The 26,366-nt window shown below is 47.0% G+C and overlaps 1 protein-coding gene across 1 annotated transcript; it reads right to left on the reverse strand.

Moving 5' to 3' along the window:
• Positions 1 to 461: 461 nt before the first annotated feature.
• GBX1 (gastrulation brain homeobox 1) lies at positions 462 to 22,516 on the reverse strand. Its single transcript, XM_027840919.1, is given in 3 exon segments — positions 462 to 1,018; positions 21,985 to 22,036; positions 22,038 to 22,516. Coding segments are annotated over 3 exon segments (1,077 nt in total). The 5' UTR covers positions 22,506 to 22,516.
• Positions 22,517 to 26,366: the final 3,850 nt, after the last annotated feature.

Here is a 26,366-nt window from a genome sequence, read left to right on the forward strand (position 1 = left end):
AGGCTGGGTTCCCCCATCCCTCCCAGGGGTGCGGACATAAAGACATATACACACGTACTGCTCCATATGTACACTTTACACAAAATAAATAGCTGGGAGAATCCGCTGGGCAGGATGGTCCAGGGGAGCACTGGCCACCCCTGCTTAGAGCTAGTCCCCATTCTTAGAGCTCTTGCCCTTTTCAGGTGCTAGGTATCTTGGCCCGCCCGCCCCTGGGGTCCTTAGCGTCACTGTTCCTCTGCTTTGGGAACCCAGGCCCTGCAGATGCCTAACCAGTTCCACCCACCCCCAGCCTTGAGTGCCCCGGGGGTAGGCTGTGGGCGGAGTCCCCACACGTCGCAGCCGGCTTCTCACCCGGCCGCCTGGAACCCAAAGCAGGATCCTCGCCCTGGTGCAGCCTCGGGTCAGGGTCCTCCAGAGCAGACCGGGGAGTGTGGATGGTCGGCCCTCCCTGGGCAGCCTCAGGGGCGGGCGCCCTGCTCTAGCTGCTGGTGCTGGCTGCGCACGGCAAACCTGTTGACGTGCACGGGAATGGGCACCACGATCTTGGGGTTCCTGACCGGTTCCCCTGAGCGGCTGCTCACGTTACCGGCCTTGATGCGCTTCCACTTGGCCCGACGATTCTGGAACCAGATTTTGACCTGCACCTCGCTGAGCTTGAGAGCGTGGGCGATCTGCGAGCGCTCCGTCAGGCTCAGGTACTTCTTACAGTGGAACTCCTTCTCCAGTTCGAGCAGCTGCTCGCTGGTGAACGCCGTGCGCCGCCGCCGGCTCTTGCCCCCGGGGGCCGAGGCCCCTGGGGTCCCGGGAGGCCCGTCCAGGGTCCCGGGCCCTAGGCCTCCTTTGAGCTTGGGCTTGGGCCCTAGCAGGGCCGCCGCACCCCCAGTGGCACTGTCCAGGAAGCTGTCGTCCTCGCTGTCGCCGCCGCCCGAGCCTTCTTCTTCGGGCTCGCTGCCAGCCGTCTCCCCCGACGGTGCGTCCAACTTCTCCTCATCGGAGCTGTACACCTTCCCCTCCGCTGTGGGGAGCAGGAGATCAACCGACAGGGTGGGGAAGACACAAGGAGCCGGGAAGGGTTGGAGGAGGGTGGGGGTCGGGGGGGCGGGGAGAGGGGGTGACAACAGACGTACAGGCAGCCAGGAAGGGGCAAGGTTCGGACGGATGGACAGAAAGAGGGAGGAAGGAAAGGGGCAAGGGGGAGGGGAGGGAAGGAACAGAGAGAAATAGGGAAAGAGGTATTAACCAGCATAGATTTCATAAGGGCAAAGTGTGAAGGGGCAAAAGCCAACGCGTTGCAGAAAAAATCTCAGCCCAGGGCTTTCCCCGGAAGTGTAACCCCTGAGTTCCCCACCCTCACAACCCCAATTCTCTCTCCCTACGCATATCCCTTCCCAATTCTTCCCCAAAGGAGGCACTAGGGACCCAGCTCCTTCTGTTCATGCTGTCTCTCCAATCCTGGACTTCCAAGGCACAAGCCCTCTCGCTAGGCTCGTTTTCCTGTCATCTAACCGGGGGCAACTCCACTTGGCAAGGTGGGTAGGCAGATCTGGACTGAAAGGCCTCAAAGGTTGCTACTCCATTTTCCTGGACAGCTCCCTTCTCACTAAGGATAACAAGTAGCATCTTGCATTCACAGGACACTGTTTATAGTTTGTGGATCTTTACATCCATCCTCATTTTCATCACAACCTTGTGTAATAGGTAGTACAAGTATTACTATCCTCCTTTTATAAATGAAGACCCTGAGTCTTAGACGTGGAACTAGAACTTAGGTCTTCTAACTCAAAGTTCAGAGGTCTTTGAATTATACAGGAGGGGAATAATCTATCTACTGCCTAGGGCAAGGGAAGGCCAAGAGTCATTCATCTCTAGCTGAAGGGGCCAAGAAATGCTCCCAAAAGGTAACCACTTCCCTGTCAATCTTTGGGGAGCTCTTTCCTTGGGGAGACATCCATTCAGACCAGGGTGAATCTAGGCACATACCACCTTGTTTCAGTGTTTGGAACAGGGACAATTATTCCTTTTTTCAACCACTTGACCCCATTTTCATCCTCTTCCAATCCAACCATTGTCCCAATCCTGCCCTCCTTCCCTGAGAAATATGTCTTCTCTCCTTCCCAGATACCCTCATTCCTTGTCCTGCTTCCTAAGCCGAGCAGAACAGTTGTTTTTCTGCTCAGGTTTAGTTTTGACCTTCATGAACCTGGCATGTAAGCTGGGAAAAGAAAGAGGGAAAGAGGGAGGAGAAGGAGGTAGAGAGGAGGTTGGACTGAGGTCAGGGGAGGGGGGAGAAAGGGGCCTGGTGAAAAGGAAGCAAAGCCTAATGGATTCCCAGTTGTTCACAGAAGAACATGGACATTTTAAATCTACATGTGGTTCTAAGACTTTATTTTAACAATTAGTTTGATCTTTCACCAAAGATTTTATCAGAACTTCCTACAACTTGGGAAGATTTCAGCCAAACATTTCCTCTTGCTTATTCTATAGTACCTTATTCTGGAAGTATGAATGAACAGAAAGATGGTGAAAAGGCAGGTAATAGACAATGACAGAAGAGAAACCAAAGGCACCTGGGTAATCCAGGAAGTGGCTTATACTGAGTAATAAAGAGATAACTATGAGAAGGAGGAATGGGAAGGCATGTGGATATATAATAGAATCCCATCCAAAATCTGGGGTTGAAGGCCAGGTAATCATCACTAGAGGTTTTCCATATTATAATAAGACAGAGGCACCCTGTCCATATCAAAGAATCCTAGAGCTGAACAGACCTCAAAGATCAATCCTAGTTCTGTTATTTCCAACCAATTGTCCACAACAAATTTTTACTGATCCACAGAACTCTGACTGCCCTAACTTCTTAAAACCTATAAGCTAAAAAGCAAAACAAAACAACAAGCTGATTTCTTCTCGTGAGATGATGGGACCCAGAGCAAAAAGATGCCTCAGAGATCATCTACTTTAATCTAATCTTATGAATGAGATAACTGAGGCCCAGAAAGGTTGAGTAACTTGTCTCTAGTCACACAGCTAAGTGACAGAGCCATTATTCAAATCCATCTCTTTTGAGTGCAGATCCAGAACTCTTTCCACACCAGATGCTTTCTCTTCCTCCCTATATCCTTCCTGGGGACACAGAACCATGTCCATTCTTCCCATCATCCCAAGTTGCTCATTCTCTGCCAGGATTGAACTTTCACTCCCCTCAACACCATATCTTTCTAGCCCTCAGTCTTTACTTTTATATATATTGGGCCCAATATCCACCCCAATCCCTTACCCTATGCTCTCTCCTTTACTACAATGCTATCCTCATTTCTCTCTGCCCCCAAGATTCCTATTTATTTCTTTTATTCCACCCTATTACCTCCCTTTTTCATAGACCTGGCATAGCAATAGACTGACAGTAATGTGAGAACTGGAGACCTTGAGGTCATCTAATTCAACTCCTCCACTTAACAGAGGAGGAAACTGAGGCTCAGAGCAATGAAGTGACTTAGTGACTTAGTAGTACTGGCTTTTCACATTCCCCATAAACAGCTTCAGCTTCAGCTTCTTCTCACTTTAGTCTCTTCCTCATTTTCTTTCATAAAGAGAGCCGGAAGGTATCTTAGTACCATCTACTTCAATGCTCTTATTTTACAAATGAGAAAAGAGGTCTAGATTGAAGTGACTTTCCCAAGCTCATATAAGCGGCAGAACCAATATCAAATGCAAATGACAAACTGAGCACTCTCTTCTGTGCCATGCTGCCTCAGTTTCCTGCCCCTCCTTAAGATCTCTGATCTTCTCCCTCCTCTTCAATTTCCTCTCTCCTTCCCTTCTGGCCATCTCCTGCATTCATTTTCTTGACCAACCCACATTATAAAACAAAAGTACTGTAGTGAAAGCCTAGTGCAATCTTACCCCCATCAAAAGGAGAGAGGGGTTGTACACCTCCCCAGGTGTTTGTTTTTGTTTGTAATGTGTAAACAGAAGTAAGCATTAGCTTCTATATTTAAAAAAAGCCAATCAAACAAAAAACCTTGTCAGATCTAGCCCCAGACTGCATCTATGATATCTGAAGAACCAGCTGCTGAAGACCCAGGGGCTGGATTTCAAGGCTTCCAGGGAGAAGTCACTTAGTATCATTCCATGCACCCGAGGGGATACTCAATAAATCTAAACTGAAGATGATTGAGAAGAGAATTCCACCCACCTCTAATCCCAGCTAACTGTTGTATCTGAGTCTAGGAAACAGAGGGGATATTTGTTTCTCTGTGTCCTCAAAGCTGGACTGAACACTCAGAATACAAATTATCATTGTGTGGTGTCATGGAACAGGTAAGGAAAGGTGGCTGGGGGATCGGGGAGAAGAGAGCAGAGAGAAGGCAGGCACATATCAGGGAAGGGGCCAATGATGAAAATCTGGGCTGTGTGGGAGGGAATAGGAAAAATAGCAGACTTAAAGATTGGGAAAAGAGAGAAAGAGTTTTGGGAGAATCAAAAGGATAGATAGATGGGATGAAGAGATCAGATCAAAATCTGGGGGAATAGTTAGTTCAGGGGAAATCTTGTAACACTTTATTTTTCTAAATAATACTGGTATGATTGGAATGTGAAATCATAGAAAGTCAGGACTAGAAAGGACCGTAGAGATCATCTAATCCAAACCCATATTACAGATGAGGAAACTAACAGAAGCTCAAAGAAATGAAATTATTTGCCTAAAATCACAAATCCAAGTCATTGGCAAAGCCAAAACTAGAACCCAGGTCTCTTAACTCCCAGTGTTCTTTTCTGTTGACACCAGGCAATGGGCTGGGCAAGAGTGCTTTATTAATGCCTGCTCCTATTCCCCAAACAACTGAAGCCTCTATTATTCCATTCACGGATACCTCTTGTGACCTCTGAATTGTATCCTGCTAACCTTTGGCCTCCAAGAGTTCATTCTCCCTCTCCCAGATGCAGCTCCTCATCCAATCCCAGGTTTATTTTGTTCTAACCTCTCTCTCCTTGTTTCCCAGGTTGCTCCATAGCAAGTAAGCTCCCTTGAGGACAAGGTCTGTCTTATTTTTGTACTTGTATTACCCATCGCTTAGCATTTTGCCTGACATACAGGAGGTGCCTAATAAGTATTTGTTGGTTGATTGATTGGCTGAGTAGTCTCAGAGAGGTAAGGAACTTCCTGGAAGTCACACACACACACACACACACACACACACACACACACACAGAGCAGCCTGGACCACAGGCAAGTTGTAGTCATGGCTGCCTACAGACCTAAGATTATCAATGATAGGTCTAGAAGGGACCTCAAAGGCCAAATAGTCTACCCCTTCATTTTACAGTTTGAGAAAAATGAGGCTCAGTAAGGTTGCGACCTGCCCAAGGTCAAGTAGGAAATACCAGAAATAGGATTTCAGTACCAGGACTAGTGCTTTTTCCATTCTGCCACAATGAGCTATGTGGGTCTCTGAGCTGTTTGTTATTGTTTGTCCTTCATTCTCCAAGAAGACTATAACATCAGGAAGGTGATGCCATGACTTGCAAGAAATTGGATTTAAAGGAGGGAGGGCCGTGCAAAGTCACCATCCTCACTTTCACCTCTGGAGCCAGCTGGATCCATTGGTGAGATATAGATCAGAACAACTGGAGATGGCCTTCAGGTCTCAGAGTAGAGGGGGAAGGAAATCTTAGCCACTCAGGCTGTTCCACATGAGCTCATAGGAGTTCCATGTTTTCTTTCCAAGATGTTGTCTTCTGAGTTCCTATTAGAATAGGAATTGGGAAGGGGGGATCCATGCCTCTGAGAATCATTGTCATCCTGATATGGCAACCTAGGTCACTGATTAGAGGTTGGGAAGTGATGTTTTCTTCCTCACAGATGTGCAGACTGAGATCTGATGACATCAACCAAGGTCTGAGTTGACTCTTTTTCTTTTTTTTTGCTTAGGCAGTTGGGGCTAAGTGACTTGCCCAAGGTCACACAGCTAGTAAGTGTCAAGTGTTTGGTCTGAGGCCAGATTTGAACTCAGGTCCTCCTGACTTCAGGGCTGGTGCTGTATCCACTGCACCACCTAGCTGCCCCAAGTTGACTCTTTTTCCAAACAAAAAGAAGCAGGATCTTGTGAAAGATAGGAATGAAGGTGATCCTTCAACTGCCACCTGGGTAAAATGTCTTAGGGTTGGTGAGATCACACCAGGGTTCCCCGAATTTTATTGGTACTGTTTATGGAGGAATATTTGGTTAGGTTTGGAAGCCCTCAAGATATTGGCCTGGAATGTCTAAGTTCCAGTTTGTTCCTTGTTGAATTCCTGGTTGGTAGAATGTTTAGAACTGAGCTACCTGTCTCCAGCCCAGTCCTAGAATGAGATTGGGTTGTAAGAGGTACACCATCCTTGGTACATGAAGATGCTGGTAGAAAGACAATATGTTGAGCGCAAGCTTGCTTCCTGTAGATGAATCCTATGGACTGCATATTAGGAAAGAGAAGTCCAATTATCAGGTGAGAAGGGGATGAGTGTAGGTCTGGATTGTTACTGAAGTCATGTCCAGTGTTCAGCTGAACTTCTGCTAGATGTTGCTCTCCTGACACCAAGAGGCCATGCCCTGTGAAGTACAAAGTGTGAATCCAGATCCAAGTTTTCTGTGGGGTTCTTGGCAAAAAAAGATGACTCTACTTCATTTTCCCCAAGTACTGGGGAGAGATGCTCCCATCACATCGAGGTCTGCTCAGCTGGCTACAACTGGGGAGGAGGCAGGGGGAAGGAAAAGCAGCTTCAGAGGTACAAAGAGACCTCTTCTTATCAATGAGTGAGGTCAGGCTGAGAGGGTAACCAAGGGCCAAGGAATCCGTAGTAGGTGATCTCCAGCAGAACAGAGGACAATTGCCTGACATGATCTGATGTGGAGGCATCCCACAGCTCTGGCCATATGAGATGATGGACTTGTGCTGCATAAGTGGGGAACCACTGAGACGGGAGAGAATCACCTTACATTCCCAGTGCCTGGAACTCATCCCCTGTACTGCCCCTCATTGCCCGCCTGTATTATAGCTCTGGCCCCCATGACATCTGCCTATCACTCCCCAACCCAAATCTTCCAGACCTGGACTTAGTGTACAGTCTTTCCTAGCAGTGGCAGAAAGGATTCCTTCCTCTTGTTCTCAAATTTTCGCCCATTATTCCCAAGGACACTGCCCTCTAACTCCCCCCTCACTCCCAGAGAAAGATTCTCTCTTCTTCCCTCTTATTATAGTGAATGAGCCTCTTCATTCAAATTTCCTTCCTCATCAATACCAGTACCAAAAACAACAACAAAAATGGCTGCAACCATCATTCATAATGAATAGCTCATCCTCCTTCATTGCCCATTCAGAATTTTTGCTTTCATATCATTCCTAGGATAGACTTCTTTCCCTGTTCTACTCACTAAAGAGCATTTTCTCCTATCATTTACTCCCTTCCAGGATGTAATTCTCTTCTCACCATCATGCCCATATTTCCATGTCACTCACTCCCATCAATTTTAGGTACAGCACGGAGATCTTTCTTCATCCTGTCCATTACTCTTTTTGGGTCTCCCAGTGATGGGCTTTACCCTCTGAGTCAATATAGCAAGTTTTCTCTCCATTATTTCCAGTTCAAAATCTTGTCTCCTTGTGTCCCCTCCCCCATGTGTATAGAGCCCCCTCTTCTCCTAGATGCCCCCCAAGTACTTCCCATCCAGAGGAGCTCTTTCTATTCCATAATACCTATTCAGAAAATGTAATATTTCTATAATGCTAGCACTTTAGAGATAGCCTCTAAATTTGAGTCCATTGACTTAAAGAGAGTGTTTCTTGTTCAGACCTCTGATTTCATTGGCAATGGCAACTCCAGTTGAGGAAACTCCTATCAATGTAGATTGACACTGCTCTGTGATTTTTAAGTATTAAAGAGTTGCTTGGGGCATGGAAAGATTATGTAACTTCATCAGGTCCACATATCCAGTATATGTCTGGGGTGGAGTTTGAACTCAGATCTTCCTGACCCATAGGCCAGCTCTATCTACTATATCAAAATCCTTCTTTCTATTGTATTTCCCTTTTTCCTTGAATTCCTTCTTAATTATTATCTCATTTTGTTCACAAGGTTAGAACTGGAAAGGATGTTAGAGGCTGTCTGGTTAAACCCTAGCCCCCCCCCACCACCTCATTTTTCTGGTTGTCAGAGTTTACCTGGATCTTTCTTCCCCATTTTCCCATTCCTGGCCTCCTATCAAAGTCCCAGCATCTATCCTTATAGCTGTCACTACAAGAAAAGTGAGGCCTAAACCATTTCAATGACTTGCCCAAGCTCACACAGCTATTAAGTAGTAAGACTTCAATTTGAATCTGATCAGTGTTCATCCTTCTATACCATACTGCCTGCAGCAGCCCTGAAAGCAACTCCATAAAGTAAGTAGAACAGCTAGTATTATTCCCACTTGTAAGATAAAGAAACTGAGGCACAGGAAAGTTAAGGGACTTGTCTAAATTGCACAGCTTCGTGAAAGGACTAGGTCTCCTGAGCTCTTCTTCTGTGCCTTTTCCACTGGACCATGTTCCCTCCCATTATTCTCAAAACAAAGCCTCTTCTCCCAGAATCCCCTTATCACTTTCAGTAAAAACTCAGGTTCTTCCAGAAATTTCAGCACCGACAATCCAATCTCCTCATATATCCCAACTTGAACCTCCTTATCTCCCTTGTCTTTCCCAGAGAAAACATTGTTATCACTTCCACTAAGGGACCTCACTGAACTTTCTTATTTCAGAAACTTCATTTTCTATGTGCTAGTTAACTCTCCCATCATTGGATGACCTCATTCTATGATCATTGGAACATAGACCTAAAATTCAAAGGACTCTTACAGTCACCAAGTTCCACCCCCTCATATCACAGAGGAAGAAACTGAGGCTCAGAGAATTTAAAGACAAAATGACAGAGCCAGGATTCGACCTCAAGTCCCATACCTCCAAGATCATCAATCTCCCATGCAGATATGGTTTCTCTCAACGCTTCTTACTATTCTAAGGAAAAGAAGCAGCACAATTGGCAGGACAAATTCTGTCTTTAGAGAACTCGGGTTCCAGGTCCACCTTTGCACTTTTTTTTTTTAGGCAATTGGGGTTAAGTGATTTGCCCAGGGTCACACAACTAGTAAATATTATGTGTCTGAGGCCAGATTTGAACTCAGGTCCTCTTGACTCCAGGGCTGGTGCTCTATCCACTTTGCTACCTAGCTGCCCCCAACTTTGCATTTATAAATAGTGTGACTTTGACTTTGGGAAAATTCCTTCACTTGCCAGGCTTTTTTCTCCACCTGCAGAATGAGAGACAGGAGAGCAGATGCTTCTTAGTGCTAGCTGTTTCAGCTCTAAGAGTCTGATCCTATGTGTGTATACTATTCAATCTCATCACTCCATTTCTTTCAATACAAGTTTTCTTCCTCCTCACACCAAGTACAGAGCTGCTTTCTCCTTCATTTGCAGTCCCCCAGTCCTCTCTCTCTCTCTCTCTCTCTCTCTCTCTCTCTCTCTCTCTCCTCTCTCTTTTCTCTTTCTCTGTCTCTCTTCTCTGTCTCTCTCTGTCTCTCCTCTCTCTCTCTGTCTCTTCTCTCTCTCTCTTTCTCCTCTCTCTCTCTGTCTCTGTCTCTCCCTCATCAGTGCTCATAACAATGCTTTCTTTTGCTGGATGTGCCATAAAGACATCTTTCCCCAGGATTCTGTAAAGAAGTTTTAAATCCACCATTTGCAACATGGACCTTTCACCTCCATAATAACCAGTTTAAACTTCTCTCCTCCCCTCCCCACCCACACTCACACATTCATTCCAATAAAGAGCTCTCTTCTCATCATTTATCTATAGAACTCTCTGTCCCATCTTGGTTGTTCTCCTTCCTTCTCCTCATTACAGAGCTCTCTCCACTGAATGGCTCACACTGTATTAATGTCTCTCCTAATCACTCCCAGGACAACTCTCTCCAGCAGGCCCAGTATGGTGCTTTTTTCCCTGCTAACACCAATAGTATGGTATATAGTTGTCTCTTTCATCCTTTTTGGTGCAACTAGAAATTAAAATGTTCATCTAATAGTAACGGGAGATAGTAAAATCTCTCCTCAACTCTATCTGAAATTCCTTGCTTTATTTTGTGAACCCAAAGGAATCACAGATCTAACTTAACTTCAGACTGTGTGATGAACCTTTCCTCTTAAAAATGCAAATAACCTTGGGAGGACTATTAGTCTTTCATATTTTAGTGTGAATGAGTTTAATCAACTTGCTTGGCTCTGAAAACCTATTAAAAATCTAGCATGGGGCTGGGGAAGGAGACTTTTGATTTGAGGAAAGGAAAAGAGAAGGGGAGCTAGTTTTGGAATTTGAGTAACTCCAAAAGGATACTTGTCTTTTCTAAGGTATTACCCAAAGAGCATAAGGAAGGCGATGCCCACTCAGGGTAGAGATGAGGCCAAAAGTGGGGAGAGAGGCAGAGGTGGAGCAGATCCAGGCCTAACTGTGCCTACTTTATAGTTTTTCTTTTCTTTCTTTTTTTTTAAAGAGGGAATTGGGGTTAAGCGATTTGCCCAGGGTCACATAGCTAGTAAGTATCTGAGGCTGGATTTGAACTCAGGTCCTCCTGACTCCAGGCCCAGCATATAGTTTTTCCTGGGGCCATCCCTGTCTCTATCAACCTGAGATTTCTCCAGTATTATTGTTAGTAAGAACCATCCTTTTTATTACCAGTAGAGTCCTCTCTTCTTTATAATTAGCAATTTTTAAAAAACTCTCTCAACCATCATGCTCCATCTAATTCCAGAATGGTATAAGGTCTCTGGAACTGAAAAGGCTATATTCTAATGATATATTGTTGGAAATTTCACTACCTGTGATGGAAATAAACAAAGCATAAGGATCATTCTCAGAGAGAATCTTTCGAGGTTATTAGTAAGCTCCATGTATCTGTTCCCCCCTACCCCACCCCACCCCCTACCCCCCCCCCATACAGTGTAGGTGATCGATAAATGTTATTGAATGAATCAAAGCAAGGATTTTCTCTTAATCATAGGTCAAGAAGGTATTAGGTGCTTCTCTTCCAGTTGAAGAAGGAGATCCTGTAGCTTCACCCCCAGAGCCTTATCAACCCCCTGTGAGATTCTCTTCTCTCTCTAGGGATGCTAGATAGCTCAGTTCTATGAAAGCACACAGAATGAGGGGCCCATGTGAAGCATGGTACTAGGGGCCCATCTCAGTTGAGGAAGCCTGGGGCCATCTCCTTCACAAGATATTTCTTTATTTCCCCAGTTTATTAATATTCTTTCCCTTCTGAAGTTCTTTTGTATGACATGGATATTAGGATTTACTTATCTGTGCACATATCCTGCCAAATAACCAAAGCTCCATTCATTTCGGTCTTTGTAGCATTAGCCCTGGCTCATAGTAGGCACTTAATTTTTATTGAACCAAATTTAATTCTAATAGTATTACTGCTCCTCCCAATCCAGCACCAAGACCAGGACTTGTGGGATTTAAAACTGGAAGCAATGTTGAGATCATTCAGCCCAAACCCCTCATTTTACAAATGAGAAAAATGAGACTGAGAGAAGTGACTTATCCAAGGTCCCACAGATAGTAGGCAAAGGAGTAGAGATTTGAAAGCAACTTCTCTGAACAACTCTAAAGCCTGTTCTCTTTCCATAACACCCCATTTGTCAACTTTCTCCATCCCAGACATGGGACAACTTTGTTCAAGAAATTTGTCTCTGGAGAGCTTGCTAATCAAGGTAGAATCCTAGAATGTTAAAGCTACCTTAGAGATCATCTCCTTTATTTTACAGATACAGAAACTGAGGCCCAGAGAGGGGAAATGATTTGTCCAAGTTCACCCAACTAGCTATAGAGCTCTCTCCGTCATTCACAAATTAGTTTTTTCCCCCATCCATTTCAGGGGAGAACTTCTTCCTTCCCATCCATTCCAGTATATTAATAACTCTTCTAGTTCTTTTCTCCCCTCACTCCAAGCACAAAGCTATTTCCTCTACTCCTCCTCCTTCTCTCCATCTCTCACTGTCTCTCTTCTGAGATTCACAGGGAAGTGATCTGTCTCCCATTACCCCCTATCACTCTCCGTCCTCATGACCCAGATTCCTCTGCCCATTGTTCCATTCTCCATCACTCACTGGACAGAGTCTCATACCCCGCACATCTACTGCAGAATTTCTTTCTTTCTTTTTTTTTTTTTTAGGCAATTGGGGTTAAGTGACTTGCCCAAGGTCACACAGCTAGTAAGTGTCAAGTGTTTGATCTGAGGCTGCATTTGAACTCAGGACCTCATGACTTCAGGGCTGGTGCTCTATCCACTGCGCCACCTAGCTGCCCCTACTGCAGAATTTCTTAACAGATCACTCCAACTTTCCTCTCCTCCATCTCTGACAGCACAGCTTTTTTCCCCATCTCCAGTCTATAACAAAGTAACCTTTTTCTTACTAGCTGGTGTTATCACTGGACAGTATGTGTGAAGTCCTGGTGATACTGTGGGATTCTAGAAAGCATCTTCCTTGAGGGCACCTGAGCTGGAGTCACCAAACAGACAGAATAAACTGGGCTAGGACAGAGGTGAATGTTTATTGGGCCCAAGGTCTGCCCATCCCCTTAGTTCTGCCAATGGGCTGAGAACCCCCTCTATCCCAAGACCAGAAGCTGAGATTTAGTGAAAGGTCCTCCAGGAGGCTCTGAGTCTTGGAATGGGAAAGGAAATAGAGCTGGTTTGGGGGGGCGCAAGAAGCAATCATGTTGGAGGTAAACCGAGAATGATGGCAGCCTCCAAAAGAGGCCATGGAGCTAAATTAGGAGTCAGTGCTAGTTAGAGCAGAAGGTGATGAATCTGAGTTTCCCCTAAGGACAGAACCATCCTTAATAATAACTTGTTTTGGGAGCAGCTAGGTGGCACAGTGGATAAAGCGCCAGCCCTGGACTCAGGAGGACCTGAGTTCAAATCCACACTCAGACACATAACACTAGCTGTGAGACCTTGGGCAAGTCACTTAACCCCATTGCCTAACCAAAATAATAATAATAATAATAACTTGTTTCAATAGCATTTTAAATAAGGTTCACCTTCCTCATAACAGCTCTGTGAGGTAGGGCACATATTATTACTCCCATTTTACAAATGAGGAAACTGAGGTCCAGAGCAGTTTGATTGAAATTGCCACATAGCTAAGAAGCACTGAAGTCAGAATCTGAACTGAGAACCTCCCCGCACTCCAAGTGTAACGCTCGTTCCACTATACCATGTATACAGCCTGTTCATGAAAACTATATCAGACTGGATTTAAACTCGGGTCTTTCTAGCTCCAGGCCCAGCATTCTATCCACTGCACCACCCAGCTACCCCTAAGACCAGGGGAGCAATATTTCACACAAGAGAGGGCATTATCACATTTACTCAAGACAATACTCAACTCAGCTAAGGTTTAGACTAGAAATGAGAGGCAATCTGCCCTTTTAAGTTCTGTTGGTCGTTTTCATGAGACTAGCTGTTTTCAGACAAGCTTTCTCTGCTGTCAAATCCAGCCACTTGGATTTTTCAGTGTAAATTGCTAGGTCATTTTTAAGTGACTGTGGATTTCACTGAGGGGGCTCTGTAGCATTCCCATGTTCAATGTGATCAGTGAGAGAGATGTCATCCTGGAAAAGGAACATCTGGAAAGTCTCACAATCAATTGGGAATCCTTCTCCTATTTGGACGTTGCACAAGACATCTTCCACAAGTGAAACACCACAGATGGGAATGTGTCTATATGTCTCTCTATCTATTTACTACAGCTCAGTGGCACAGTTGATAGAGCACTGGGCTTGGAGTCAGGAAGACGTGAACTTGAATCCTGCCTCGCATACTGACCAGTTGTGTGACCGTAGACTAGTCACTTAACCTCTCACAACCTCAGTTTCTTCATCTGTAAAATGGGGGTGATAACAGCATCTAACTCACAGGGTGAGTTGTTGTAAGGATCAAATGAGATAATATATTCTAGTCCTTTCCAAACCCTAAAGCACTAAATAAATGCTAGCTATTATTATTATTATTGCTATTTTATTATGCTGAAATTCAGCAGGTAGTTAATTGGTCCCGTCATATCTATGTTTAGTTGTTTGTTTTTTCTCTTATTTTCCTTTTCCCTTATTCATCCAGTAAAGCTTCTTTGGAAAGCCTCCCCACCCCCCCCCCCTACCCCCAAGCCTGTCTTGGTTGAGCTAAGGGATAAAGAGATTTATTCACATCTTGGTGTAGAAAATAAAGGATGGGGTGAGAAGAAAGAAGACACAGCACCTATTAGCCCCAGAAGCTTAATGTGGCCACTTAACTTTTCTCAGCCTCCCTCCCACATTCTCTCATCTGTAAAATGGGGATAATAATAGCACCTACCTCACAGAGTTGTTGTGAGGACCAAATGACATAGCCTATGTAAAGTACTCTACAAAAGCTAAAGCACCATAAAGATGTAGCTATTATTATTGTTGTGATTGTGGCTACTATAATTACTATTATAGAATAGCAGCAATGATGGTGGCATCTGGGCACCCCAGACTAGGCCCAGCATTCTCTCTGTTAGTGAGAGGTAAAAATAACAGGCAGGGTAGTCCATGCTGGATTTTGCCTACCTAGAGGCATCTACTCACTCAGTACCAAGGTGGCTGGGTCTTCTTCATTCCTCCCACTATGACATTCTTTCCTGAGCTCCCAATCTAAGTCAATCTTCTGCCACTCCCGCTATGAGTACCTCTTCTCCTAACTACTCCTAGCACATCAGTCTTGCCAAATTACTCTTAATTCCTGACTTCAAACATGATCATATTTCTAGCTACAATGAGAAGAAAATGAAGCTCTCATTCATTTTCTCCTTCTAATATGGAATTCTCTCCCCATCACTGTTATTCCTGACCTTGTTCCTCATCACTAGAAGTACAAAGGTCTGCCTTTCCCATCACTTCCAGTCTAATTTCCATTCCCTCCCTCCCAGAGTACTAAAATGTTGCCACTGCTTCCAGATAAGAGCTCTCTCTCCTTTCAATTTCTCCCACAGAGCTTTCTGTCCTCCCAATAGTTATTGGTTTAGTCTTTTCCTCCTATCACTTATTAAGCTTAATTGCTCCCTAACAACTCCCAATTCAAAATCCTCTCCCTTATGGCTCCCAGGACAGGGATCTCTTTAACCCAATATTCCTAGTACCTTTCCATCATTACACTTATCTCATCTCCTCCATACATCCACCTATTTGATAAAACTTTGTGAAAGGAAAAAAGAGACAAAATACCCGTAGCAAACCATATTACCTTCCCTTCTGTTACATTCAATAAACAGAGGATCATAGGATTTGGAGCTAGCTGAAAGGATCTTAGTGCTAACCTACTCTAATTCTCTAAGTTTACATATGAAGAAACTGAGGTCCAGACCAGTGAAGTGATTTGCCTTTAATTTATTCAATATGTTAAAGTTTATTAATAAGCACCTATCTCTTAATATTTTTGCATATTCAATGAATCATACTTCAGTCTGAACACAAATACTTCTGTTCTCTCTTAGCCTCTTGCTTTCTTTCCTTCCTTCTTTCTTTCTTTTTCTTCCTTCTCTTCTCCCTCCCACCTTTCCTCCCTTCTTCTCACCCTTCCTTCTTTCCTCCCTCCCTTCCTTCTTTCCTCCCTCCCTTCCTTCTTTCCTTCCTTCCTCCTATTTTTCCTCCCTCCCTCCTTCCTTCTTCCTTTCCTTCCTTCCTTCCTTTTCTCCTTTCCTCCCTTCCTTTCTCCTTTCCTCCCATCTTCCCTCCCTCCCTTCCTCCCTCCTTCCCTTCTTTCCTTCTTTGACTGAGTCTCCCTATCTTGCCTAGCCTGGAACTGCAGTGCTATTTGTAGATCTGATCTCATTGCTGATTGCCATAGAACCTTTGACCCAATCCATTACTGATCTGGGATAGTTCACCCCTCCTTAGGAAGCCTGGTGACCCCTGGCCCTGAGGGCTTGCCATTTTGATATCAGACTTATTTTGGACACCTCCTGGGCTTTTAGTCCTATAGGGGCACCTAGGTGGCACAATAAATAGAGTGCCAGGCCAGGAATCAGGAAGACTCATCTTCCTGAATTCAAATATGGCTTCACTAGCTGTGTGACCCTGGGCAAGTCACTGAACTCTGTTTGCCTCCATTTCTTCATCTGTAGATGAAGAGAAGGAAATAGCAAACCACTCCAGTATCTTTGCCAAAAACAAAACAAAACAAAACAAAACAAATGGAGTCACAATTAGACATGACTGAAAAACACAACAACAAAAAGTTCAGAACCCTTGAACTCTTGAACTCAAGCTATCCACTAGCCTCAGCTTCCCCAGCAGTAGAGATTATAGGTGTGTACCACCACATCCAACTCCATTCACTTTCATAGCAAATTGTCTCTGCTTCTATTATGTAATTCCATCCCATAACTTCCAGAGGGAACCTTCCCACACACACACTACATTTAGTATATATTTTCTCCCCTCTCTATCTATATTGCCTCCTCTCCCATTGAAACCAGCAAAGACCACTCATGCTTTCCACTTTGAATACAAGCACATTCTCTGTCATCCTCTTCCCAGTTTCTTCTCTACATATTTCTGCCTCCATTCCTAGTAGAGCTAAATCATTCTTTATTCAGAGATCTCTCCTCTACTCCCACCAGTAGCAGAGCTTGAACTTCCTTATTCCTTCTGGTATATAGGACTTCTTTCCCCTTTGCTAAGGAAGGAGCTCTCTTCCTCATCCCTCTGTCCTCTCAAATAGTTCTTTCACTGCAAAACCACCACTGAAGCCTCTACTTCATTATTAATAATAGCTGACATGTATATAGAGCTTTTGGGATTCCCAAGAGCTTTACATACATCATCTCAAATAATCATCACAGTATTCTATGAGGCAAGCACTACAAGTGTTCTTATCCCCATTTTAGAGATGAGGAAACTGAGGCTCAAAAATGGCAAGTGATTTGCCCATGATCACACAATAAGTAAATGTCAAAGATGAGACTTGAGTTCACATTCCCTATTTCCAAGCCGAGCACTCTTTCCACAATATTGAACTTCATTATTCTTAATATTCTCCTTCCGGGCATTCCCAATACAAAATATTTTCCCCAAACTATTTCAAAGGCATATATATTTTTTTTTAATTTCAAAGGCATAGATCCATTTTAGTCTATGGATCTGGAAGGGAACTTAGAAATCATCCAGTCTCCTCTCTCTTGTTTTATAAAGATGAGGAAACTAGTCCCAGAGAGGTTATATGATTTGCCCAAGATCACATAGCCAGCTAGTAGCAGAGTTAGGACCAGAACCGAGGTATTTCTGTTATAGCAAGAGTTCTTAACTCTTTGTGTCTGTCACAGACCTCTTTGGCAATCTGGTGAAGCTTATGTACCCCTTCTCAGAATAACGTTTTTAAATCACTGAGGGAAATGCTAAATTTCAGTTAGAGGTTAGTAGAAATAAACGTGGTAATTTTTTCCATCTAAATTCAATGACCCTCTGAAATATAACCATGGACACCTTGGGAATTCATGGACCCCAGGTTAAGAACTCCTGACTTATATCATGCTATCTGGGCTTTCACTTTCCCATCACCCTCAGAGGGAGAGTTTTCTACCACTGTTCAATGCTGAAAGGGCTCCTTTCTGAAGCCCCCTGGGAAGGATTCTCTGATCAATATCATTCCCAGGAAAGCGTTAGTCTTCAGTACTACCAACAGAATTCTTTGGCTGATTTCATATCGCTTTAGCATTCTCTGTTTCTCTCTGATAACTAAAAGTCATGTTCTGATAGTCACAATTGATGCCCAAACAGTGAATCAATTGGTGGTCATCTAAAATGCCCTCTGACTACACAGCTCAGTGTGGTGTAGATCTCGGAGCTCGCCGAATGTAAACAACATGCTCCCCCCCCAAAGTCATCTGGTTTCCTGATGTATGTCCCCTGTCTTCCATTATTTTCAATAAGAAGGCATGTTCCTCATCAGTCCCAGCACAGCTATATTCCCCATCATTCCCTGTATAGTCAGATCTCTCTTCACCAAACTACTTCGAGTTTACCTTTCTGCTCAATGATTTCCACTATGTTGATGCCTCCTATGTTATTTCCATTATCATCTCTCACTCTCTATCTTCCAATCCTTAGCGCTTTTCTCTCCATCACTCCAAGAACAAGTGCTTCTCTTTCCATCTCTCACAGTACTGACCTCTCTCTCTCTCCCATTACTTCTAGTACATCAATTCCCTCCTCCCCACCATATCACTCAGTTTTTATCTTATTGCTCTCAGGAGATCTGTCCCCATCACTCCTTGGATAGGGTTATCTACCCAATCATTTGCAATATAAAGTTCTCCTCTACTTTGCTCCAAGTGGAATCTCTGCACCATTTCTCCCAATATGCCATTCTCTCCCCCATCACTTCTACTATGGAGATTTCTATCATGACATTCACACTACAAAGTCCTCTTCTATCACTTGCAGGTGCCAACTCCTTCATGAAACTTTACCTGATCCTCCCCCGCCCCAAATCTCTGGTGCCTCTCTATGTGACCTTTCCTATACATTGATCACATTCTAACTTTTATCATACTTCTTTGTGAACGTCTTTTTCCCCTGCCCTACTAGATTGTGAATCATTAAGGAAGAGGACTGGGTCATTTGTCATCATTGCATCCCTAGAACCTGGCACATTGCCTTGCACATAGGAGGTACTTAATAGATGTTCATTTAATTACAGAGATATTTCTCATAGCCACATACACAGCCTTTTACACCACCACCAATACAACTGTTTCTCAGAGCTCCCTCCTCATCACTCCTGGTACACTGAGGACCCTCCATCCATCCCAGTACAGAGCTCCCTCCATCGTTCCCACAACAGAGCTTTGTCTTTACCACTACCCAGCCTCTCTCTCTTTCCCATGGCTTTGTACTGAGAGTGATAAGGGAGAGTTTTGAATTGGGGGCAGTGGGGCAGAGATCAAAGCACCAAGTCCTCTCCACAGTCACCCCCTTCATTCTCTTCTCCGAAGATGGAATTCTTTTCAATCCACCCCCCTCAGTACATGCTTTACTCCATTACTTCTGGTACAGCGATGTCTTCCTTTATTCCTCCCAGTACAATTGTTTTCCTCACCCAGACAAATCCCATAACATTTCTGCTCTTCTCCATCACTCCTAGTTGAAAAAGTGCTGTCTCCTACCACTCCCAGCAAACTCTCTGCTTCCCAGCATCTCCACCTACAAGATCTCTCACTCACTTCCCCCAATATTGGCCCATCTTCCCATCACTGCTGATCCAGATCCACTACACTCCCCTTCTCCTAGTACAGGACTTTCCATTCCATCATTCCCAAGTCAATCTTTGCTCTGAGATCACTTCAAGTACAGAAATCTCTTTTCTCAGCAAATTCAACTTCTATTGTCTCCCAATACTGACCTTTCTCCCAGCATTCCCAGTCCTGTCTCCCCCCCCACATCCACACACAGCACAGACCTCAAGCCCCTTCACTCCCCACACGAAGTCCCTTTTCTACTCTTTCTCTCCCATCAGTCATGAAAATGCTCCTTCTTCAATCAGAGGGGGAAAAAAACCTCCTGATTCATCCTGCTTATCTTTCCACATTCTCACTGAAACCTCTGTTCTGCTCACCTGCAAGACAAGCTACTCTCCTCCAGCAGTCCCAGAGCAAACCACTGACATCCATCATTCCCCATTCGGAGTTATGTCCATCATTCTCCTGAAATGTTCCCTATAGAAGCAACTTCTTCCTGTCCACCTCAGTAGGAGTTCCCCACCTTCCTCACTCCTCCCGATACAATACTCTTTTCCCTTCCATCGTGCACACACCGTTCACAGCTCTGGACAGAAGTCTCATGTTTACATCACCCCAGTACTCCTCTTCCTCATGCTACTTCCAGTGTGGGAATTTTCTCCCTCCCCTTTCCTTCTCTCCCCATTCTCCCAGCATAAACATTTCTCTTTTGACCATCAATTCCCGAACTGGATGCTTTTTTGTCCAATATTTTTATAGAAGTCCTGCTTCTCCTTCTCCTTTATCCGGTACAAAAATCCCTTTGAAATATTTGCAGAAACCTCTCCTTCCCGCCAATCCTAAAATATTCTCCTCTCCAATTTGCCGCCATAATTCCAATAGCAATTTCACTTATTTCTACCCAGCCCTCCCTCCCTTCCCCTGCCTTCCCTCTAGCCCTGGTTCCGACTTTAATCTGTGATTTGGGCTCTTTTCTGACAACAGATGGGACTGACTGCAACCAGACACTGAGAGAGGAAACAAACGGAGCAAAGGGGAGGAGGGCTGGGTAGAGAAGAGAAAGGAGTTGCTGACTTTCTTCTGGTGTATTGCCCTCAGCCCGGCTAGACTGGACTCTCTCTGATCTTGCTGTTCCACCGATTCAAGCCTGTACCTTTCTTGCCTGGGCAGTTTCACTCCTTTACCTCTGACTTCATTTAGTTTCATTTCTTCCGAGGCATCTCATCATCCCTTGGGCGATCCTGCTATTTCCCTGCCCCCACCCCACGACTGTTCTGTGACTTCTCCAGTCCCCACTGTCCACCACTTCAAGTCTGCTCAGCTCTTCGACACTCCCCCCCCCCCCCCCTAGTCCCCCCCCCGCCCCACTATAACTTCCCTTCGCCTAGTACGCAGCTCCTCTACTTGACACTGCCCCCTCCCCCAGTCCCACTACCAGAAAGTTGAAGGCCCAACAACACTGCCCTGAGTTCCCAGGCACTGAGAGCCGTGTACCTTGTCCCTCTCCCAGCCAGAAGGAATGCAGTACCATCCCTTCATGTGCTCCTGCTGGAAAAGCCGGGAGAGCAGAGGGTGTCTTCGTGGAGGGTGAGCAAGGGGGGAGAATTCTCACGTTCCCTGTTCTACCAACCCTCTAATCTACTCCCCGAAATCTGGTTCCCTGGCCCCCAGCTCTCAGTTCCAAGCTCTGGGTTGGTGGAAGGTAGACTGGGAGAAAAGTCGAGGAGACAGCGCAGGGCCAGAGGATGGTGGAGACTGGGTAGGGGTTCGTACCACACCCGGAGGGGCGCCCGTTGCGTTCTGAGCCCTTGGTGGTGGACCTCATAATCTCTATGCTCCGAGGCTGACCCAAGCTCGCTGAGCATCACTCCAATATCTAATTTAGATTCTCAACAGTTCCAAACCCCTGACCTCACAACCCTTCCGAGCCCCGATCGGCATTGCTTGATTCAAGCTCAGCCGGTCCCTCCCGCCGAGCCCAGTCCAGCCCCATCCCACTGGCCTCGCGGGTAGTCGAGCCCAGCCTCATCTGCTTCCCGCTCCGCAAGGCGGGGCAATCTCGGGCTTCAATCGCAACAATCGGCACCTTCCCGGGTCTCTCCTTTCACTTCTCCACCCCAAGGAGCTGCCTTCTCTGGGTCAATCCCAGCCACACCCCGAAACCCTGAAACCGCTGTTCCCAAATTTCCCCCAAACCCCTCCCCCTAAGGGCTCGAGTTCGAACGATGCCCACACACCCCGATCTTTTCCTTGGCTTCCCACCATGGACCAGCGAAACCCTCCACTTAAGCTACTCTATTCCGGAGATTGGGGTGGGGTGGGGGACCGGGGTGGGGGGGAGGTGAATGGAGGAAAAGAGGGTTGGGTTGGGGCGGGGCTGAGCTCCAGGTCAGGCCCGGGAAGGAAGGGGCTGGCAGGCAGCCGGGAAGCCGCTTCTAGGGGAAGGAAAGGTGAGGGGATGGACGTCGGGGCTGTTACAGGAGCTGTCATCTGGGGATTAGAGAGTTTGTCTGTGGGAGTGAAGACGGGAGGACCGGTTATAAGGAACTTGGCTAATTTGGGGCCCAAGGCAGGAACCTGGGGTCAGGGTCTGGGGTGCCCATCCAGGCTTGCCACATGTCTGGCGGTGCATGGGCCGGCCCGGAGACCTTACCCGTCAGACTTGGGAAAGTCTCGGAGAAGTGCGGCGCTGGCGGAGGAGGCGGTGGGGGGGGGCTCTGCTACTTTCTCTCTGGTCGGCGGCAGCTCATCGGGCTCCAGCCCGCTCTCTGGACGCCGGCCGCTGGGCTCCGAATTGTTGCGGGAGGCAGCCAGCTCCGGGGGACCGTAGAAGGCGTCGGGGGGTTCCGCGAAGCTGGGCAGTGCGGTGGTGAGCGCCACCATGGATGGCACGGCTTGGCCCAGCCCGGCGCAGAAGGTGTTAGTGAGACGGCCAGCGAAGGAGGCAAGCGGTGCGAGTGGCGGGAGGCCTGCGGGCAGGGGCGCGGGGGCCAGAGCCTGAGGCAGGACCAGCGGTCGATAGGGCATGAACATGGGGTAGCCAGTGTACAGCAAGTGGCCCGAGCGCGGCGGGGGCGGCCCGATGAGAGAGTCGATGGAGAAGGCGGTGCCCTGGCTCCCACCGCTGCCCCCGCCGCTGCCCCCAGCCCCGCTGCCGCCTCCGGGTCTCTGCATCGCGCCCGGAGCTGAGGCCACCTAAGGCGCCCCCGGGCAGCCCGCCGCCGCCGCTAACTCGGGCAGCGCCGTGCGCCCTAGCTCGGGGCCCCACCTCTGCTTGCTACGCCCGCCTGGGGCGTAGCTCCCGCGCCCGGCGCCCCCAGGCTCCTGCGCCCCGCGCGGGGCGGGCGGGCGGGCGGGATCCCTCCCTCCCCTCCCTCCCTCCCTCCTCTTCTGGGCCGGAGGTGGCTGCGGGGAGCGGGCTCAGCGCAGTGTGGCTCGGGCGCCGCCGCTCGCTAGCTCTCATAAGGAGGGAGGGGGGCGGGCGTGCGGGCTGGGGGTGTCGCCCTCCGGACTCATCCATCTTCCTCAAATTACGCTTCACTTCCTCCCTCCGCCCGCCAGCCCGCCCGCCGCCGCCCGGCTCCCCCGATCACTCCGCAGAGCCTGTTCCCAGCCTCTCGGTCGGCCCGGCCCCCGGGACCCCCGCCTGCCCGCCCTCCCCCCATCCCGCCCCCCCGCGGCCCAACCAACTATTATTAATGGAGATTGATGAGGCCGGACACCGCCGCTTTGTGAAAGTTTGCGGCGGACGAGAAGGCGGCGGCAGCTGCTGTGACGGTTCCCCCCCCCCCCCGCCCCCACGCGGGCCCCCGGGGGCTCCGCTAGGGGGCGCGAAGGGGGGGCCAAGTGAAGGGCAGAGGGGGTGGGGTGGAGGGAACTAGATAGAAGGGTAGGCCAGGGTACTGCATGAAGAGTGAGATGGGGACTCGAGAGGTAGGGCTGAAATCTCCGAAGGAGAGGCTGGGGGCGAAGGCCGAATGAGGAGTGGGATAGGAATAGAAAGTGGGATACCGAGGCAGACAGGATATATTCTGTACCAAGGATACAGCAAAGAGCGAGGTGGGCCTGGAACCGGACTGGAGGGGCCAAGCAGGATATAGGTTGTGAGACAGATGACCCCACAACCCAAACTCAAGTTCCTGCCAACCAGTTCCTGTCTCGTCGGAACGCCTTTCACTCCTCTTCTCATGGGCTTGCCCCCCAGGACTTTCTGATCCCCCATCATGTGCATAGAGTGGTGATAAGAGTATCCAGAGTCCTAGGTGAGGTCACAAGGGACAGAGACCCGCTCCCCTATGCCCTCTTCTGGCAAGTTACAGTTCCCCCTTTCATTTCTGCTACACACCCTTTTCCCCTCCTCGACTAGACTAGAAAATGAGGGTAGAAAGATAGATGCTTGACGGGAGAGGAGAGAGGGCCCTCCCAGTTAGAGTGCTAGTTAAATAGTTACACACACACACACACACCCACACACACATTCCTCTCTCCTTCGATCTCTCATTCTCTCTACTCCTCAGCCTTCCTCCTTCCTCCCTTTATCATTTCTTGTCTTTCTCCCAATCATTTCTTCCCCTCCTCCCTCAATCTCTCATCTATTTGGAACTTCTCTCACGTCTTTTCTCTCCTCTCTCTCTCTCTCTCTCTCTCTCTCCACCCTCTTTTCCTCTTTCTTTCTCTCTCCTTTTGTATGTATTGTATCTGAGTGCCTAAAATATGTTCAGTGGTCCGTCTCTTTCACTCTTACAGATGTTCCTTTCCTCCCTTTCTATGTGTCTTTATCCACATCCTTCTTTCCTAGTTTTTTTCTGCCACTCTCCCTCTCGGTCCTATTTACCAGGTTCTTTACCTCCATCTCTTTTTCTGCCTCATTCCCAATCTTCTTCCAACCCCTGTCTTTGTGCTGTCTCCCTCTATTTTTCTCCCAGCTTCCCTCTATCTCTGTGTATCTCTGCCTCTGTCTCTCCAGTCTCAGTCTCTGTCTCTCCTTCTCCCTCTCTCTTCCTCCCTCTTCTGCTATTAATTTCCCTGATTGGCTCCCTGGCTCCCGCCGCTGATGAGCCCTATTCATTCCTGGGCCTGACACTCTCGACCTGCCCCGGCTGATTGCTGGGGGCCGGCCCTGCGAGCGCTGATGAGCCCCAAGGGTCAGCGGCGCTAATTATCCGCTAATTGCAGATGACTCTGCTCACCTTCCCCCAGCTTTCAGGCACAGAATCGGCGGCGCTTTTTACCCTTCCCCCTCCTCGCGACTCCCTGCAATAGAGTTGACACAGAGCAAAAAGGCAGCGAATTCCGGCCTGACAGGGCTTCCAGGCTGAAGGTCAGGCAAGAGAGGGAGGCTGCGGCCAGTCAGGAGAGGGACATCCCAGCCTAATGGAGAAAGGGAAACCCGAGTCACACTACGTGGAAGAGAGCCAAACCAGGTAGGACGAGGGAGGCAGATCCACATGGAAATGGGGAGCTAAGAATTAGGTAAGGCTAGACAGGCTAGTTGGAGTGGTCAAATCAGGCAGGAACAGGAAGATCTATAATACAAGGGTGGGGAGGAGTGCTCGTCCAGATGAAGACCTAGGTGTCAGATAGCAAGAGAAATAGGATAGGTCTAGCCATGGAGGCTAAGAAAATATAGAAAGGTGAACCTCAGGAACATTCCTCCCGACTTCTTAGGGTCATTGTGCTAGAGGAAACTTTTTAGGTTGATCCCAGGCTGACTCGTTGAGGCTTAGTACATGAAAAAAGGTCGAAGTGGGCCCAAAGCAGATGAGTAATTTTTCTCTATCCAACATCTAATACAGTGCAAATTTTGCACATAATAGGAGGTTTTTATTTAAAAGATCAGCTTTGGTAGGCTCTTAATGCAAAACAAAACAAAAAAAGTGGATTTTGAGGTGGGAAATGTGAATTCTAGGCCTAAATCTATCATAGCTCTGTAACTATAGGAAGTAACTTAGCCCCACTGCACTGCAACTCTCTCAGATGTACATATTTTGACTGCTATGGGTATCCCTTTATGACTTAATAGAGGTCCTATGAGAGCTGATGTGATTGAAGAATTCATCCCCCTGTGATGAGCTTCTCTGAACATGGCTACATTGGATCACTCATGATAGGCTCACTGGTCACATGCTTTCCAGGTTGGTAGGACCTTCTAGAACTCTGTTAGCATAGCCTTTGAGTAACCTCTATGCTAGGATGAGGCATTAGAAGTGGATTTTAGTGGACATCCTCATCTAGAAAATGGGAATAATATTTCTATGACCTCCTTCCCTCATCAGGTTGTGCTGAGAAAAGGGCTCTGTAAACTGTAACGCACATAAATGCTAGCTGTTATTATTGAACTGTCTTGATTTGCAATTCCTCCAAGATTCATCTGAGTGAGGTAGAGGGAGACTGTAGTATTATTTTCTTATGATCTCAAATTAGGTCAGGCTTTACAAAACCAGTGGAGTCTAAAGAGACAGTTTGGGTAGGCACATGTTGTGATCATATTGGAAAAGGAAGAGGTGTCCTAAGTGAAGCCTGAGCATACCAGTTTCCTGTTGAAGTGGGCTGTGCCCAGCTGAAGTCTATGTAAGCCAGCAAACAAACATCCTATGGAGAAGTCCTCAGTTTATTTTAGTCACCACATGGGAGACTGAATAATGGAACGAAGCATGACAATTCCTAAGATCCATAGTTTTAGAGCTGGAAGGGACCTTAGTGATAATTTAGTTCAACCTTTTCTCTTTACATATGAGAAAACTGAGACCCAGAGATAAGTGACTTGTCCAAGATCATGTGAGTGTTAAGACGTACAATTGAGTTCTTCAAAGCCTGATCAGGTGCCCAAGTGTATCTTCCCAAGAGTTGAAAAGTCAAGTATCTTGACTGCTGACTAGAGGGAACAATGAGATGGAATGCACTACTGGGCTTTAAAAAAAAAAAAAACACCGTGGGGCAGCTAGGTGGCACAGTGGATAGAGCACTGGCCCTGAAGTCAGGAGGACCTGACTTCAAATCCAACCTCAGACTGAACACTTGACACTTACTAGCTGT

This window comes from Vombatus ursinus, unplaced genomic scaffold, assembly GCF_900497805.2.
Source record: "Vombatus ursinus unplaced genomic scaffold, bare-nosed wombat genome assembly UNPS02014852.1, whole genome shotgun sequence".
In the NCBI taxonomy this organism is placed as follows: Eukaryota; Metazoa; Chordata; class Mammalia; order Diprotodontia; family Vombatidae; genus Vombatus; species Vombatus ursinus.